Below are 19,869 nucleotides of genomic sequence, written 5' to 3' on the forward strand. Positions count from 1 at the left end.
TTCTTTGGTTCACTAGTAAAGTTTACCTCCAAAGTTCCATTCACTCTGGAGTCCAACATGATTGGGTTCACTTGTATTGTTAAAGTTGTATTCACTTTAAAGTTCATTGTGTATTAGATTCATTGTAATTCAAAGTAATGTTCACTTTTAGGTTCAACATATAGTTTTTCCTTGTACTAAAGTATAATTCACTTCTGAGCTTGGCGTATGGTGGTTTTATTTTAATTTTAAATTTCCATTCACTTGTAAACTTCATAGGTAACAGTTCTGTTTATTTGTTAAATTTCCCTTCAATTCGGTATTCAGTGAAGATATATTTAGGCGAACGAGCACTGAGAACACCAGGAAAAGAGACAGCCTCCCTGCACAGCTCCCTTTCCAGTATTTGTTCGGTTCCACGCAGCCCCAGCTCCCAGGCTGCACTTCCATGAACCGTCAGCATGCCGCACATATACAGCTCCCTGCTGCTTCTCTTGGCATCTCTGCTGCTGCTTCACTGCCACCACCTCACTTTCACCTACTTTCATTTGATTGGGCCTCCTTTTATACACCTGCAGCCCTTTAACAGGCGGCAGATGCGAATGTGCAATAAGCCCTGGCTGACCATCATTAAAGGGACATGCCTGACCTCTACAACCCTTAGCAGGAGTCTTCCTCATCCACGTACCAGAGTGGTAAAAGCACCTAGTCTTCATTACTCACGGTTGCCTCTTCCTCGTCCCAGTACTGTCAGTGATCATATATGAGGAAGTCAGGGTAGTTGACTCACAATAATCCATAAAGGTTGAGGAACTGTTGGGTTGGCCGTTAGTAGGAAAAGGGGGCACAGCATTTCTCTCCCAAGGGCATCCCACTTCCAGTCCCCAAGGACCCTTCACCCATCCTATCTTTACCCATTTTTGCTTTCTTCCTGACACCTCTGGATTGAAAGTATCTCCTGCCGTTTTCTCGGTCAATGGGACATGGATAACAATATCCCATAACTGCCCCTGGAATAAAGTTTTCTCCTTGTACGTGAATTGAGGAATACCGCGTCTCATCCAAAGGTACCCCAATCCCAATGGATCCTCCACCCAGGTGATCCTCCCTTGCTTCTCCACCCTCAGGGTCAGGATCCAAGAGTAATGGCCTTTCACTGGTCACCTGCGCAGAAGATCCCAAGGGAGTGGAAGTGAGAATACCCTCAGGTTTCTCACAGTGGTTGTAGATTGCTTTAGTGAATTGGCACACTTCATTCCATTTTCTGCTTTACCCAATGCAGCTCAGACTACAGCAGCCTTTCTCTATGATATATACTGTATCCATTGCTTGCCAGACAAAATAATCACAGATCGATGACAACAAATGACATCCTGTTTTTGGATAGCCTTATGCCAAGCTTTGGGTGTACAAAATGCTCTTAGCAAGGGTTACCACCCGCAGACCAATAGACAGATAGAGAGAACGAACAACACATTGGATTTGTTTAACCATCCATGTCTACGTCCTGATCCCATTCTTGTCGATCTGAATATGAGGTGGAGGCCATTTGTGATGCTCGACATAGCTGTGGACACCTCCAATGTTTGATTAATTGAAAAAGGCCACACCCCCAGTGATCCGACATGGGAACTTGCCTCTCAACTCATTGCTCCACATCTGCTTCACCAGTTCTACTGCCGTTTCCTTTGGAAACTGGGGGCACCTGCCGTCCCGGGGAGGGGGCGGGGTGTCATGCACCCACGCAGGCTCCGGTGCCTCAGACAGACAACAGGAGCCTGGCAACTCTACAATAATTGGTGCCTACCTTGGCGGGGCGCAGCCAGGTGAGGCTGCTGTAATTTTCCACCTGTATAACACAGCGTGTCCTAAGAGTCAAATTCAATCAATCTTAAATTCATGTATCATTTAGAAACCCTAAACATGGGTATTAAATATTTGTTTCCCTTAATTTAGTTATTCAATGATTCAATAACTGACTTTTTCTGTGAAGTAGAATTTTTCACTGCCCATTCTATTCATTATATATTTGTATTTTTTTATTTTTCAAAAGCTAATAGAAATTCATTTAGTGCTCTTTAAGGCTAGAAACTTTTCAATTTTAATTTATACATCAACGTGAGACATGCATTAGAATAGCAGAGAACAGTACATTGTGCTGCCAAATGCATCAAGTTAAAATCACACTGTGATATCTCACAAGCGAGGTTGGTCAATATGGCACCGTTGGTGGCATCTCACAGCTCTATGTTTTGTTCCTAGCAACATGGCGCCGCTAACAGAATGTGCCGGCCCAGGCTTCCATGCTGTGTCTGCTGTGCCGACTCCGCCCACGTCTCCAGGAAGGATTAATTTGGTGTCTCTGGAAGAGAAGCCTCGCGTTGCTACTCTTATGGTAGCCACGTTCCGTAAGTACGCAACTCCCAAGGTTGTATCCCTCACTTTCAAAGTACAGATTGCTAATCTTTCCCTTTCTCTCCTTCCTGTTCACTCAGCCCCTGGTCAGGTTTCGTGGCTCTCCGTCTCTCGTACGCCTTGCAGCGTCACATACGGCTTCCCTGAAAGTCTCCCTCTGTTCAGAACAGCTTCTCTTTCTGTGTACCCTTGCACCTCATCGCTTCACACGGAAAACCCTCACTTTTGGTTTTCTGCTTCAGATTCCGGGGATACCATTTCCGGATCTCATCTCTGCAAACGTACACCGTGGTCTTCCAGAAACCTACGATCTCAGAAGCACATTTTTCCAGCATTTCTGAATACACGCCCCACCTCTCTGTTCCTAAGCAGCGGTAGGGAATGCTCCCATCTTTACAACACTCACTCTTAGTTTCCTTCCATTACTAACCTTATCTTCCCCTTGTCAGCTTACTGCTGGATTCACCCGCTACATCTTACGCCAGCGGCAGAAAGACGTCCACTGCAGTTCCACAGATCTGGCCTCTACCCTACATAACTGGGTAAACAGACTATGCCATTAAACCCTTAATTCCCTCTCTCATTCTCAGACTAATCTGTTCCCTTCACATTACAGGGTAACAGTCAGGTTTCAGTGGGAGGCGGAGGGTGACCAGGTGGATTCTCCAGTCAGCGGAATTGCTGTGCCTGCTCCAGGTTGGTGATATTTCCGTTCTAGCTTTGTGGTATCCAACAGTGGCTTTGGCACACATTTAAACACAGATACAGATATAAGCAATATTTTAACTCAAAATCTATACATTTAGATGTACATATCAAAGGAAACCAAAGTCAAAAAAGCAAACAGGAATAAGAGCAAGAGAGCGAAAGAAACGAAAAACAAACAATCACAGCGCAAATAAACAATTGGTGGATTTTACCCCTATAATCCCTGAGTGTCCTTCATTTGTATGTGTGAGCCTTTTAGGGTATTAATCTTCAGTTGCTATCCCTACTTATGGGCACACAGATAGGACCTATTAGGGCATAATGTTGGCTACAGTGAAAACAAAAGGGGGGTGAGGAGCGCACTCCAAATCCTGGCTAATATACTACCTGAAGAAAGAAAAAGAATAACTGGGTTAAATCCCAAAGTGTCCAATTCACTGGGTTAAATCCCATTTGTTGCCAAAATTTTCTCAGGGTCGGATACCTTCTGCTGCATTTGTACTGCTGTTCTCCTCTTCCTAGCGCTTTCGTGTCCCAACACTCTTCAGGGAGGCTGTGTTGCCTTTCTTTTCAGGTGAATCCAACTAAATTGCTAATGCAGTCTCTAAGGATTATGGGAGCTGTAGTGAAATCAATTGTTCAATTCATGTGACCAAGTAAAGACACCCCTCCAGGAGCACACATCTTACCCTTAGCAGGGGTAGGGGGGAAACCATAACTATAGTTCTTCACTGTAGGGCAAAATATCCCCAGTGCTGCAGCCTCTGGAGTCCGGATCTCCACAGATTACATGTAAAAACAAAAGAGGGTGAGGCGCGCACTCCAAATCCTGACCAATATACTACCTGAAGAAAGAAAAAGAATAACTGGGTTAAATCCCAAAGTGTCCAATTCACTGGGTTAATTCACTTGGCAGCAGTTGGGATTTAACCCTGTGAATGTACTGGACACTTTTGGGATTTAACCCAGTAAATTTTGTTTCAGGTAGTATATTGGCTGGGAACTGTCTTTCGAGTCTTGAATCATGCGTGAGGGGACCACGATTTTGTCTATTTCGACCTTTTATTTGATGCTATTTAATTCAATTATACTGGGTTTTATTACTCCTCTTGGCCTCTGGAGACTTGGTTGTTCCATCTCACATACGCTTTTTGCATCTTTAATTGTTCAATACTTGGCACTTGCAAATGTTTTCTTCTTTACTTAATCTAAGAGAAATATGTGATTTCCTGAGTAGGAAAGGGAGTAAGTTAATACAAAGAAAATCACCCATTGTCAACCAAACTATGGCCAGGGGGTTTCCCCCTATCCTTTACCAATCACCTTGTAATGAGACAACCAATAAATGCCAATTCCCATCTCACCCCATCTCCCCCTCCCCATTTCCAACAAATATTGAGACGAGGAAGAGGCAACTAAGATCAGTAAAGATTACCCATAGGAGTAACATGGGGGAAGTAAGGGCAACCTACCATAGAAAGAGCTCGCGTTGTTCCACTAATAGAGACATGCAGGGTCAGGCAGTTATAGTGACCATTTACACCTGACTTGACTTGACTTGACTTGACTGGTTTCTTTAACTATAAAAGGTGTGGTTTTACACATGGATGAGCGAGCTGGAGAGGCACTTTGGACCAGAGAAGCCACGAAGCTGCAGGAAGGAGGATCCGGAGGAGAGCGGCATGCTGTAACGTCACCCTGGTGTGCAATGAGGGCTGCAGCGTGACTCCTGAGAGCCGGAGCAAGGCAGATGGGACCCTGCTGGCAGAGTCTGTGCAATTGCTTGTTGCCTTGGGCCGTGTGCCAGGCCCAAGGGTGCTGAGGGGCAGGTGGTTAGACCCTGACCTCGACCCAAAGCTACGCTACAAAGTGAGTTTCGTATGACAGAGAGAGAAACTGGGAAGCGTGCGGGTGGCTGGAGCGGGAAAGGGAATTTGTGTTTGGAACAAGAGGGGCCTACGCTTGGGAAAGGGCCGCCTGAGAAACCTAAAAGGAACTGTGATATATTTTGTTTTGAAAGTTGCAAAAGGCCTGTGCTTAGGAAGAAAATCCTAAGAGGCCTACTTAAGAAATCAAAGTACACCCTGACAAAACTGACTTTGTGTTTGAGAGCTGGAAGGGGCCTGAGCTTGGGGAAGGGAACCCTAAGAGACCCGGCCAAGTTGGAGACTGATTGATTTGCTTTTTAGTGTTGAATGGATTGAAGCGTGGGAAAGGGAACCCCCCTAGAAGCTTAAATGAAGAACTGTAATACATTTCTTTTGTGGTGTTTGTGACTTGAATAAGTTGAAGCTTGGGGAAGGGAACCCCAAGGAACTCAAAGACACGGACGGTATTTGAATTCACTGCAAGGACCCTGTGGCGAAGGTCCTGCAAGCAGCCCCGTTCGATTGAACTCATTTTTGACAAAAGACTCCCTAACACATTTTTTGTAAAGAGTGAGGACTAGCATAGGTTTAGACACATACTGCATTTTTATTTGGAATTTCAGACATCGACAGCCCTTAGAAGCATCATTTCAGGGAAACATAGAGTTAGGACTAGTCAGGTATTACACCAACCCTGAAACTTGAAATAAAGGTTATGAAATCTTACTTTCTGGGTCTGTGTCTCTCTTGTCACCATGCCTGTCTCACAGTACATTATCTTTTTAACGAATATGATTTTTTCGTCTCTACATGCATGTTTTTCTTATTACTTCAATTACATGTTTTTCGTCAGATATTTGCACATCGTTTAAGTGCGTCCTTGTGTCTTCTCTTTATGACATCACTTTGCTCTGGTCTGATTTCTCTTATAGCTCTTCTATGTCCAATGGTTTATGAAGACATCCTTCCACCAGGTCAGTGCGAGGGTACATTCGATATGGTTGTCTAAGTGCATAACGTCTCTTGTACCTTCGATGCGGTATAGAGACAATACCTGGTGTCACACACAGTGCTCTCTTGCTGCTATTCCAGTATGACGGAGGTGAGGGGGCAGGCATAGAGATGACGTGTACATCTGCCTCTCTACAGAATAACTGTATAGCAGAGCACTAGCCAAGGACCAGCAGCCGTCCTCACATTCCAGAAATACTCTGGTGCACAAAAGCACCTGCCAACCATTTCAAGCCTTCGACGGGTAACAGGCAAAACCAATTGCATCAACCATCCTCCGATTTCCAATTAGGGCCCTGCCCCTGCAGCACAGCAGCAACCCGGCCCTGAACAAAAAAAGGGGACATTCCTCCCACAGCGTTGCATGCCCTGCCACACGTCCTATCTGTGGCCAGACTGGTGCGTTCAGGTTGGGGAGGATATATAATTTTGTATATAGCAAAACCATGACAAAGTCACCCCATGCCGCACCCCAGCTTCTTTGCAGTGCAGGAAGACCTTGGGCCACAGCCACACCCATCACTGTCCAGAGCTTTGATGCAAGTACATTCAAACCCCCTGCGCACTACCGGAACCAACAGCAGGGGTTCACACTGCACTGGAGATTGAGCCTGAAAGCCCCCAAGAACATGCCCAGGACATGCTGTGGCCATGCCCTTTGGGGGCCTTCTTAACAAACAGGCAATACCTATGTCAGCAGAAGTCCGAAGAGGATCCGCTGGCCATCCCCATCCACTCACCAGTGCCCACACGCAGAGCAACTATCAGGCAGCAGCAAGGACAGGCCCTCTGGCAAGAACCACTATTCTGAGCCACCACGGTCCACACACACATTCAGCTGGGTCCCTATCCTAGTAGAGAGCCCAGCAACTAAGTACTCCTACTCCCATATACCCCACAGCCCAGTCAAGGATTCAGGGAGCAGGGAAAACACACAGGTGCGCCTTCAAGGTGAGCAAGGAGAGGACAGATGGAGCAATAAGCAGATCAGCCACCCATCAGAGTTTCTGTCAGAATGGAAATTAAAACGGCTACAGTGCGGTTGCTGGGAGTGTTATGCTCTCAATAGAGAGGGGTGGGGCATGCATGTCATATTGAAATGATGTAATGGATCCCTGGTGGGGAGGGTGGGACCTCACAAGTAATTACTGGGATCAGGAAGATGGACGTGGTGAGCATGTTGTATGTGGGGGTCTCTGGAGGCTGCTCGACTCCTTAGACACCCTAGATGCTTGCTCTGAATAAAGGATAGGCAGGGCAGGCACTAGTATTTGCAGCCTTGGGATCATGGGATGTTGCATTAAAAGAAGCTGCCAAGAGACAAACTTTGTGGTTTACAATATATGAGCGGTCACAACAGCCCATTTGGTGCTTTAAAAAGCATGCGGTGCGCACTCGGCTCTCCCTCAAGGCTGCCCCTGCTTCATGGTTCCCATATCCCGTCTCCTGGACCTCTCTGCCGCCCTGATTGGCCCTCGCCCTCACGAAGAATACCGGCCCAAAGACACTGCTGCAGACGATGCGCACCGCCATTTCAGCGCATTCCCCAGGCAAGGTGAGAGTCTCCTGACCCCCACCTGAACAGCCGGCTCCACAATAGCCCGTTTGGTGCTTTAAAAAGCATGCGGTGCGCCCTCAGCGCTTGGCTCTCCCTCGAGTCTGCTCCTGCTTCCTGGTTCCCATGTCCCACCTTCTGGATCTCCCTGCCGACCTGATTGGCCCACTACGCCTCAAAAAGACACACCAGGGCAGCCCTCTGCCCGGCAGCCCCTGCGGCTCACGGCCCCAAGGCAAAGGGCGGCTCCAACAGAGGCGGCTCCACAAAGTGTCTGCAAGTGTCCGCAGGGGAAGCCAGTGAAGCCAGCAGTTAACAGACACCAACAAAAACTGTAGGTGTGGCATGGGTGGAGTGTAGAGCAATTACTCTACACCAGAAAGCCCCCGCCATTCTAGCTTACCTTTCCATAACATAGGCTGCCATAGATTTAGACCATGCATACTTAGTAAGCTTTGTGACCACCAGCCTGAATGTATCCATGACAGTATTGGAAATGTTGTCTTGCATTGCATCCTAACATATTAGTCACTGTTAACAAGTGTCACACCCGGAGGGAATTGTGGACGCTGGCCTGCGTCGCATCTAGATAGGTTTGTGAATACCGGCATCTGCCTCACTTAGATGGAATTAGGAAAGTTAGCATGTACCACACTTGATAGAACTCTGATAGAAATGTGAATGTTGGCATGCCCCACACTTAGATGAAACTGTAAATGTTAGCATGTGCCACACTTGGATGGAATTCTGAACTTTGGCCTGCGTCGCATCTAGATAGGATTGTGAATGTTAGCATGTGCCACACTTAGAATTGAGAACATTAGCCTGCGCCGTATCTAGATAATATTGTGAATGGTCGCAGGCGCTACACCTAGATGGAAGTACGAAGGCTAGCCAATGACACACTTAGATGGAATTGTCAATGTTAGCATGTGCCACACTTAGATGGAATTATGAAGATACCAAGCGCAACACTTAAAAGGAATTGTCAATGTTAGCATATCCCACACTTAGATAGAATTGTGAACATTAGCCTGCACCGCATCTAGATAGGATTGTGAATGTTAGCATATGCCACATAGAATTGAGAAAATTAGCCTGCGCCATATCTAGATAGGATTGTGAATGTTAGCGAGTGCGACACTTAAACGAAATTATGTAGGTCAGCAAATGCTACACTTGGACAGAACTGTGAATGTTAGCATGTTAAATGTCATATAACCCACTAACTAATATAAGCTCAACCTCTCTGCATACTTATCTCACTCAAAAAACTCACACAACCATCTCTCGCACAACAAGCTGCACGCACTCCATCACAATGCAGCAACACATAAGCTGCACCAACAGCACACGCGGACTGACACCGTTCCAATACTCGCACCAAAGCTCAGCACCCTGTGTCTACCGAGTTGAAGCTGCCAACAGTACACCACTCCTCTCACTATCCTACTCCCTCTTCATCTTACTAACCCATCCCACCTTCTCGTTTGCAGATCCGCCAGAGCGCCTGCGGACCAATTCCATTGGTGACGGTGTGCGGTACAAATATCTTTAACATAATATAACATATATGGGATAGAGGTGCAGGAGGCAGAAAATTCATGGGTAGAACAGAGTCAAGCCAGGGGTTGTGGCTTGGCTCTCAGAGCCAAACGCTGCCAAGCAGGTAAATCTTAAAAGGAATATTTTGTAAATCTCATATGTAAAGTTTAAATTATGAGACGGCTTGGAGGCAGCTGCCAATTTTGTGGGTGGGCTTAGAGGCCAACTTAAAAGGGTGTTCCAAATTATCACAAAGGGGCTTCTTTGCGGATAGTGGTGCATCCTGTCTCCATGCCCCGGTTTGAACTGGTTTGTGGTCTGTGGGGGGAAGGGAAATGGGTGAGAGGATAAGAGAGGTGAGAGTAGATAAGGGGAAAGGTACAAGGGGTTGAAGGGGAGGGTGTATGCTGGTGGTACGAGGGCTGCCTGTATAATCATTGGTGTTGGATCAAACACATTTTCATCAGAAAGAAAAGGAGTAAAAGGAGTGATATAATCGCTGAAACATCATTGATATAAAATTTAGTAGGAACAGAAGCGCACCAGGACAAGATTTATGGTCCTCCAAGTCATTGGCGTTTTACAGTAAAGTGCAGATTTGTTGTTGTTTGCTCTCTGAAGCTTATAGCGCAAAAAGCAAGACGAGAGTCAAAACAGGTTAGTGCATCGTTATTATCTGTATTTATTTTCATACATAGAAGAGGAAGAACATCGCCTTACCAAAACCTACCAAACTTTCCTTTACGGTCACAGTAGGCAGTCTTATACCATAGCAACTCAATGACAATGCATGAATGTGGTGTTAAGATACGCAGACAAGTTCCCTACGAACAAAGATCACTCAACAAATTATAAATACATTTGTCATCATAGTTGTGAGAGTGTACAATACAAGGTTGATGGAACATGGCATTGATTAAGTAAACTACAACGCAATGCAATTTTTTCATGAAACCTCCCAAAATATAAAAGGTCAATTATAGTTAGGGTTGCATTACACAAGGGAAAAGTACTAGGATCTCACAAAAGATTTTTTACAACAGACAGGACCATTTGGTATTGCATTAGAAGCATTCAAAGACAGGTGTTCCACTAGGATGATGTTAGAAAAATTGTAGGCTGTTCTTCAATGTAGCAAGAAGCACCTTTTTATCTTTGACAAACTGTACATGCAAAGGCCTACAATTCATGTGGAGGAAAAGGAAGCAATCCGCACTTGGAGGTAGAAGAATTAATTGCAGTGCAGCCTTGTGATCCTGGGCGAACATCATAGACTATTTGTTCTTGATCCTGGGCGAACATCATAGACTATTTGTTCTTGCATTCGAGGGACAAGGAAAAGGAAATAGTGCTGGCGGACAGACACACCCTTAAAAGTGAAACCTTGTAGTCTTTGGCAAGGAGTATATTGTGAGCTGCTGCCTTTCATCCAGAGGAAGGAAACATAATTGGCAGTTTGAGATGAAAGGATTAATCACAGTACAGCCTTGTGCTCGTGGTCGAGCAGTATTTTGCAGGTCCTTTCTTCCAGGAGGAGGAAAGAAAAGGAATCATCAGATGCAGCTGAAGGGATTATATGCATGCAGTGCATCCTTGTGATCTTTGGCGAGCTGTATATTCTAAGGGCTTGTGCTCTAGCCTTGGGGAAGAACGCAATCAGCAGAGCAGACAGTCATGGGGATGGTGGTATTCATTACAGTGGAGCCTTGTGATCTTGGCAAACAGTAGACCCACATCTTTTGGGTTGAAACATGAGGAGGAATGGAAGTTATGGAAAATGTATTACTGCAGAGCAGCTTCAAGATCCTGGGCTAACAGTGTTTTCTGAGCTATTATCCTCCATTATTAAACATGGCAGACAACACCATGCAGGAGCCTTCATTCTTTCATAGGGGATCCTCCTCAGCCTCACCCAACATTCCCAACACCCTGTCCTACAAATGGAGCCTAGCTCCTGCTACCATCTCCTTGGGCCCTGCGGATCTATTGTAGGGGTCTGCAAACCTTGGCGCTCTAAATGTTCTAGACTACAACTCCCATGATCGTTAGCCATTGGCCATGCTTGCTTAGGTTGGTGGAAGTTGTAGTCCAAAACAACTGCAGAGTCAAAGGTTGCAGACCTGTGATCTATTGCCTGGGGCAGGATTAATACTCAGAGACCTGCATGCAGGGGGAGACTGATTGCTGTCATATACTCTGCGCATGCGCGGTCTTCAGTCTGCAATTTAAAATAGGTCACAGTGCCCTTAGCCCAGGGGTCTGCAACCTTTGGGTCTTCGGATATTTTCGACTACAACTCCAATCAGCCCTAGCCAGCATAGCCAATGGGGAGGGATCATGGGAGTTGCAGTCCAAAACGGCTGGAGGGCTGCAAGGTGTAGACTCCTGCGCTAGCCATACCTAAAATATATCGGCTTTTCTAAAAACTTACAAAAAGCAGGTTTTTAACTTGTAGGCAGCTAGTTGCTAGTGATAAATTCTAGGATTCATGGTCATGTCAAAAGCATTTATTTATGTTAACCACATGCCTCAAATGTTCCTGTAACCTACATTAGGTCATGTGTTCTTTATGCTTTTATGAAACATTATACATTTTTCTCAGAAAAAATATTTTGATAAAAAATGATAAAATATTAAAGTTATAAAGAGACAATAACATCAATAAATTCACCTGGAATTACTATTTTTCTAGATTGTATAAATAGCTTCCAGGGCAATGGGCACCATGCCAGCTCTGCATTCAGCATGCACCACTTGTGTAAACGTTTACATGAAGTTTTGCTAAACCACTGGAGGGTCAGAAGATGAGATGTGTTTCTAATTTATTAAAGCAGCATGTCCTATTACTTGTCAGTGTCTTGAACTGAATATGCTTTTCTAAAGTTCAACAAATTGGTGTGCGTGCATAGATACCACTATTTCTGGACAGAACAAGCAATGACATAGGCAAAAGTAACAGCTTTTGTGTAGACTTATGATAGGCGTTTTCCAGGCACTGCCATAATGGTATTCCCTTGCGATAAGAGGCAACATCTGGCAAAAGGTGTTAATACCTTGGAACGCCATGGCAGTGCCTGGCAAATGCAACGTCTATCTAATGCCTTTTCAAGAGCCAAAAATGTTGTTTTCAGTGCAAGAACAGATGCAAGGACATACATAGAGCATATAAATCAAGGGGCTGGAGGTACATTTGGTTAAGGCATATTAATTACACCAGGAGCTCCTTAAGAGCTGTGTTGAAGCGATAACCTTTCAAAACACTGCTTAGCATCAGCATCCCCCTAAAAGCAGAGTGATGGCCTAATGAGATCGAAGTGAGCGAGTTTTAGGGCTGGGGAGAGCAGGACAGTAAGTGGAAATGGCCTTAGGGACTAGCATGACCATGAGCCGTCAATAGGTAGCAGACCAAACAACACCCAGAGGCTTTGTGTTCCCTCCTCAAATGCCATCTCTCTCCTATCTTTACTTCCCATTCCAATAGTTTCAGCGTATAGGCAGCGCTTACAGCCCCATCTAATAGCCAAAACGAAACATTTCACTCTTAGGGTGATCATGTTGATTCTCACTCTGTGGTCCAGCACTCCATCCCTTTGTGTAAGAAAACAGTAATGCCTTTCAGGGGTGAACTGGGAACCAAAAGGGGCCCCATATTACACATTTTCAGCAAGCTCAACCATTATCCGAAGAGAAAATTTAGAAATAAAATAAGTTATAACACAAAGGAGGTCCAGGATGCAGAGGCCTACCGGGAATTCTCTAGAGTTCCCTACAAGCCAGTCCACCCCTGGTGTCTGATCCAAACTGTAGTGATTCAAGGTTGTGCAAGTGAGAACTGGAAGACTTCTAGAACATGCTAATGTCTGTACAGCAAATACGGAGCTTGACAACCCGGCAGCCATTTTGTAGTGCAAGCAGATGGAGTTCCATTGAAGGGCAAATCTACATAAAATAAGCTTTGACAAAGTCAATAGGTCTAGCTTTGTAAATGTGTGTTTTGTAGGGGCTTACAGCGAATTCCCACGCTGCCTGCAGTTTTGTTTAAAGGGAGGGAACTAAATTGTTTTAAGAGATGGATTAAAACTATTTTACTTGAAGTTACATGATCATTTTTGACACACTACTCATTTTTACAATTATGTTTCTGTAAGCACAAAACATTTTGAACAGTTTCATCAGTGGAATTATCTTTTTTTCTCTGTTCAGACAGTGCTTCATCGAGGTCACGCCATGTATTGGAATTGAGGTCAATTTAATTTGTTGCTTGAAGTTCTGTGATTTGATTGTAGATTAGTTAAATTGGATAAAATTCTAGTCTCTGAAATTCAAGATAAAATCACCCATGCCTCGCGCCTTGACCCCCCCCAACAGTGGCTGTGTGGGACATGACACACACTGTGTGTCCTCTAACAGTTCCACAGTTTTCCCGGTTCCTTCATTTCAGTCGTCCCATACTTGGGAGTGCAGCATTTTGCTTTCACAGAAATCTGAAATACACCGCCCCCCACACAATTCTGTAACATAACTTCTGCATGTTTCGGACAGCCATGAAGACGTGCCACCTCCCTCAGTGATTTCTTGTGCAGGATCTTCCTCAGCCTTTCGTCGCAGAGAGTCCCGCTCAGTGGCGATCATGTGACAAGAACAGGCAGAAGAGATTAAGAGGGACAATGCAAAATGCCAATGTTTCGGTCTTTATAGACTGCGCCCCCGTAGGTTTGGCATTGTGGAGTTATGGACCTTTTCACACCACACACACCGTCAAGGGCCCGTAGTCTGGCTCCCTTGTCACAAGGCCAGGCCCAAAGAAGGGGTGCAACTTCCCTACACTTTGGAAGTCATCCTTGAAGGCAAACATCTGGGCCATAGTTTCAGCGTCATAAAAGCCAATATTGGCATTCCTGAAGTCAAGGTACACGCCAACCCTCGTAGGGCTTTTCTTCAACCTGAACACAACAGACTTGGAGGTCAGGGCCTGGTAACGCTCCCCTGGGAGCTTACGAAGGACCCAATACCCATTCTCTGGTGAGAGATCTTTGGTAAATGTACAGCCAGTGGAGCTCCCGACTACTGATCGTCCAATCCATGGATTGCAAACTCCGATCGTCCAGTTTGTTTTGTCTCCCACGTCTACCTCCCAGTAGTGTCTTCCATCGAGGAAGCCCTCCAAAGCCAAGACGTAAAAGCAGATTTCAAAGCGCTTGGAGTGTGTGTGGACCATTGGGGCTCTGGAGCTCTGCCTGACTGCCCTCAAGTTTTTCGATAGAATTAGACCAGAGTGGGCAGTCTGGGGGTCCAGGGTTAGAGGCTCCATGGCTGGCTGAATGACACGCCTCATCCTCTTCCACACTCGATGCTGCAGGGGCAGGCTTCCCATCACCTCAAAGAGCACGCAACGGAACTCCTCACGCTTCTGATGCAGCTTCCCATCGAACTCCGCCAGCAATAAGTCAGTGGCACTATTCTCCCCCAAGTCCTCCAGGAGGCTAGTGAGATCCTGAACTTTGCCCTCCATGTACGTCAAGGTCGCCACCTCCTCCTTGTGTATTCTGGCCATGGTTGTCTGCTCCTCACGGAGCAAGAAACGATACAGCTTATGGAACTCCTCGCTCACGTCCTGGCTCAGCTGCCCTACATTCTGCTCAATTTCCTTCATTTCTTCCTCATATTTCTCGCAGAGATCCAGCACGGCTCTCTCCCTCTCTATGAGTGGCGCATTGGGAAGGCAACTCTCTTCCTCAGTCTCTTCCTTTGGTTCGTCTGTGGGAGGTATCTCAGCGGCCGCCATGTTGGTGTTTCAAACCTTTTCCCTGTGATGGAAAGTAGTTAAACAAGGAAATCCTCTTACTCTGGTCCAGGTGGCTAAAGGCCTAGGAGGCTAAAACAGAAAAAACAAGTTATTAAATCTAATTCAGTCTAAAGTAACTCCTTATTAACATTTATTTCAGCTCCCATCATTCAATAGATAACAATGTTCATATTTAGTTATTTACTATGGATTTATAATGTCCATTTGTGGGACTACCTCAGTGTACTGCATTAATTTACCCTCAAAATTACATTCCCAAAAAGAGTGTACCCTCTTGCACAGTGGTACCATGTGTGTTCCTTTGCAAAGGACTCGAGGTCAGCACGCCAGTCCAAGGGCGCTTGCCAGGTTGGGTCACCAACTGGTGTGGCTTTAACACTGGAAGGAGGACCCATCCCTGTCTGGTGGGAGAGTGACCCCTGCAGTCATCCACGTGCACAGCAATGAGATATCTGGGTAGATGGGTACAAGTGACGCTGTAGTCAGGGACAGGTGCAGCCAACACGCCTTTCTCCTAATGGAGCCTTTGGCATAGATTACATCATGTGACAGACTCAATGACAAACTCAGGTGATGGACTAAGATTTTGTGGTTAAACAGATTTATTTTTGGTTCGGCCTGATTGTCAGGAAGATGTGAGTGGAGGTCCCCAAGTCATCACCTATTTAAAGCAAAGACGGTACCAGCCTATGTTGCCTCGGCTTGCAAAATCTTTTGAAATCTGTTTCTTGAATGAAATTGATGGGCCTTATTATGAGGTCCATTAACGCCACATTACTGCACCACCGAACTACGAGTTTGGCAGTAGGGAGGTAGGTGTAAGTTGGAGGCAAAATAACTTCCCTAATGCCAATAATCGGCTGAATTACTGTGGCAGAATTACCGCCAGCGGTAATCCCGCCGAAATGCCCATGGACTCCGATGAATTCCAAGAATGGACACTTACACTGCCCTACTACTGCTTGTAATCCAGCAGTAAATCCATGGGACCAAGGGGCAGTAACAGTAATTCCGTTCAGCAGTATTTGGGCAGATTTAACACCTTAAAACAACCAAACTCAAATTTAATTTTGCTATGGGTCACAAGGCTCAGTTTCTCAATATGTAGCACTTTCTTTAAAAAAAACATTTAATTGATACCAGTGTCTCTTGGCTAAGGGACTTGCGGCACACTTTCTCAACATTCACAACACAGCAATCTAAAACTCGAAAGGTTAATTAAAATCCAGTGACCCTAATACTAGTCGATTGCCTTGGGCTGGTTTTATGTCTTGTAAGGCTTGATGAAAGTCTCTTAACATGTTGACGGGTTTGGTTGGTTATTGGCCAGCATGTCATGAAAATTGGTCAATAAAATGCCTGCAATAGCCAATGGGAGCCAGAGAGGAGTGCATGTCTTTCTTCTCTAATAGACTCACAATCTGGAAGGCCTGGACTTTGGTAACCTGGGGCTGTATGACACCATTTCTGACATAACACCCCAGCTATTTAACAGTAGTGTGTATGGTTGCACCGTAAGGCCCTTGTCTCTCAAACTTGACCGTACTAGTCCTGTATGATCAAGATGATCCGTGAATCACCGCATCATCTAAATACGCACTATTGTGCTTTTGGTGCAGGTACAAGAGTTGATCCGTAAGCCGCTGCAAGGTTGCTGGGGTGCCATGTAGCGCAAAAGGCAAGACTGTGAATGGAAACAGACCCTGATGATTAGCAAAGCCAGTCTTTCCTTTGTCTTTTAGGGCCAGGGGCACTAGCCAACACCCCACTGTGAGATCTAGGGTGCTAATGAACTTGGACTGTACAAGGTGTTTTATTAGCTCATCTATTTGTGAATTAAGATGCATAATTGACTCCCCCTGAAGTCAAGAACTGTGGGGTTTGATGCAACTAATTGAATTGGTCTCCTGATTTCTAACATCTTCTACACCTCTCGTTGATTGATGGTCCGGCAAGTGTCAGGTAAACATCAGGGTCTTTGCCAAATTATTTTCCCCAAAGGGAAAATTATTTGGGAAAGAAATCTTGAAATTGTTCCAGGAATCTATATCAATCTTTGCCCTGACCTTCCCTGAAGGTTCTTGCATATTTGGAGGCTACCCTCACTTTAAGGTACCCATCATTCTTCCTAATCTTCTTCGTGATTAGTGATGTGTGTGCTGCATTCCACATCTTCTTTTGTCTCTTTCCATTCTTTTCAGCCAAATGAGATGATGCGCCTGGTATTTATTTGCAGATCCCCCTATTCTTACACTCAGGATAGATCTCTTCGCACCCTGCAGAAAGATCTCCCCAACAGCATAGGATATGTTGCTATATACAAAGATCCAGCAACATATCCTATGCTGTTGGGGAGATTTTATCTGCAGGGTGCAAAGAGATCTATCCTGAGTGTAAGAATAGGGGGATCCGCAAATAAATACCAGGCGCATCATATATATACACATTCACTAGCAAAAAGTACTCATACTCTGCACAACAGACATGATAACACTCTCATCAAATGTTGAAAATCAATGATCCTGTAGGCTGCTGTTCCGAGTCGCTTAATGTGCTTTGCACTCTGCAGGAAACTGCACTGCGAATGGGTGCGTGTGTCTGGCTGACATAGCCCGGCAAAGAGGAGTTGGCAGCATACTGGGACCTTCTGTGTGCTCTCCCCACCTGTCGCCTCACCCTGCCACACTGCACTGCAGTGCAAATATCTCAGAGACGGTGTGTCCCATGGCCTTGAAATGTGGTTTTCGAGGTCCTTTCGAGTTTTGTCCCTCTCATCGAGACACTTAAAACGAGCTTTGTCCAGTCTTTCTACGACCATATTGATGTTTCGCTGATTTCAGGCAAACGTCTCATGTGTTAAGGGGACATATAGCAACACCAATGGTTCCTGGGTGCTTTGCATAAAAACAAAGCATTTTGGGAACATAAGAATTACCTAATCTCTTTATATTTGAGAAATATGTCTGTGATAAAAGGGTTGATTACATGAATCATGAAGTTCATAAAGCACATTTAGCTAAAATGGAATATCAAACTTTTCTCATGAGAGGGTCTGTGAAGATAAGCTTACTTTCAACAAATTGCCACCTGCTGGGCAGCCTTGATTGGCTCAAATGCTGTAAATGATAGCACAGATGTGAGGAACTGGGAATTGAGAACACAGCAGGACGCTTTGATGGGGGACCCCCAGTCATGGCCACCCTGGACATGAGGCACACCTCCCACCATAAAGGACCCTCTTGCAAAACCAAAACGTGTTTTAAAAAAAGGGCAATGGCTGCGTGGTCCTGCTGCCACCGATAAGACTGACAAAAGTCAGCAGGGAAGAAAGGAGGGTGGCATAAAGAAGGGTGGCATGCAGAAGGGTGGCATAAAGAATGGTTGCATGCAGAAACGTTTAATAATTTGACTGGGACATGCCCTCCGTGGGCCCCTTCATGTGGTTTTGTGTATGGGCCTGAAGCACCCGGCGTTCCTAACAGAGACCACCACACTCAGAAGTACACTGCATCCCTCCCATGCACACCAGACGTGACAGAGGCACCAATGCCAACCCTCTCAGTACCTGGCAGATGCATCTCCGCTACCTGAAAGCACCTGGCAGAGGCAACCACACCTTAGTTGACTTGACTCCCCTAATCACACCCACCACTGCAAACAACTCTACAGACGGTATCTCATTTCTCCCTGTGGTGATGTCCCCTTTAAGCTACCTTGTCATTACTACGTCATGACGTACCTTTAATAAAAGAGAGCCTCTTGCCGGCACGTGCAGTAGTACGGCGCAGACTCTGTGACTGGCACTTCTGTCTCTGTGTCTCATTTACTGTGTGTGCAGGGTGACACTGTGTGACCACAGTACTGCATCATCCCGCTGATGTGTGCCCACGGACCTGTGTGCTGTGCCTGAGTGTCCCCAGGGCATTGTCCAGCTGTGTGCTCACGGCTATCTTGTAAGCCCGGGTGCCCCTGGCGACTGTACCCCATTGTGTGAACACAGCAACATAATCTCCTGCTGCGTGTCCGCAAGACTGATGAGGACGGGCTGTGTGCCCATGGACAGCCCTATAACAATGGGGACGAGGGGCCACTGACCCTGTGGTGCTGTGGAGGCAGGCCTCCAGATAAGGTGCTTACCAGGACTTTTTGCACATGAACATCTTGTAAATATGACAGCTTTATTATTTTCCTGTGTACATTTACACACAAGTTTAGAGCAGAGGGCAGTGCAAAGGTCAGGTTACTTGAGACAAACCAGAACGCTTCTTTTGCTTTTTATCTATATGGTTGTAATTGCAAGCCATGGAAAAAAAACTTTGAAACAGAATGTATTTCTCTGAAGCCTTTTAAATAAAAACTGCACATTGTGATAAAAGGAATGGTTTATTTCCATTCAGCTTCTGCTGCACTGTGCATATTTATTTTCCTAGCATTGTAGGATTGTATAATTAATAAAATGGAAAACTAAGTTGCAATTGAGAATTTATATTTTTTAACAAATTATGCTTTTTTCCAGTGAAAGCAAACCAGTATTGCACAATTGTATTTTTCAGAGTTCCTGTGCTGTGTGCATAATCATGCAGAGGCAGATAATGTTTACACTTATAATTTAATGTGCACTCCAATTATAAAAACAGTGTGTAAAATGATGACTATGCACAGTGTAGTTTACATCCATTCTGCCTTGCAGTCAATGGGGTACATTACTATAAATGGTCAATGGCAGCAGAGCCTTTGCTCAAGGATGAATGATTGTCATTACACCAATCACAGGTGTTCTAGCCTCTCAAATCTTCAAGACTACAATTAAAACAAACAAATGAAAGTTACATTGGTAATTGAAATAGAAACTCAGCAAAACCTGTCCCTGTGATAATCCAGATACGTATTTAACTACATGGTTCGTCCAACATCTAGGTACTGTGATTATTATACCTCAGTCGATACTAAGTTAACTGACCTCTGAAGGATGTTAGCCAATG

At 45.2% G+C, this 19,869-nt stretch overlaps 1 protein-coding gene across 3 annotated transcripts in view; it reads right to left on the reverse strand.

The window, feature by feature from the left end:
• Positions 1-9,739: 9,739 nt before the first annotated feature.
• LOC138521718 (nuclear factor 7, ovary-like) overlaps positions 9,740-19,869 on the reverse strand; it is a 28,828-nt gene continuing 18,698 nt past the window's right edge. For all 3 annotated transcript variants that reach the window (XM_069634741.1, XM_069634739.1, XM_069634740.1), the window contains one exon: positions 9,740-14,956. In XM_069634741.1, coding sequence (XP_069490842.1) covers positions 13,823-14,866 — 1,044 coding nt within the window. In that variant the 5' untranslated portion in view covers positions 14,867-14,956 and the 3' untranslated portion in view covers positions 9,740-13,822. The remainder of the gene's footprint in view (positions 14,957-19,869) is intronic.

The sequence above is a fragment of the Ambystoma mexicanum genome, chromosome 13 (genome assembly GCF_040938575.1).
Source record: "Ambystoma mexicanum isolate Mex_15411 chromosome 13, UKY_AmexF1_1, whole genome shotgun sequence".
Classification (NCBI taxonomy): domain Eukaryota; kingdom Metazoa; phylum Chordata; class Amphibia; order Caudata; family Ambystomatidae; genus Ambystoma; species Ambystoma mexicanum.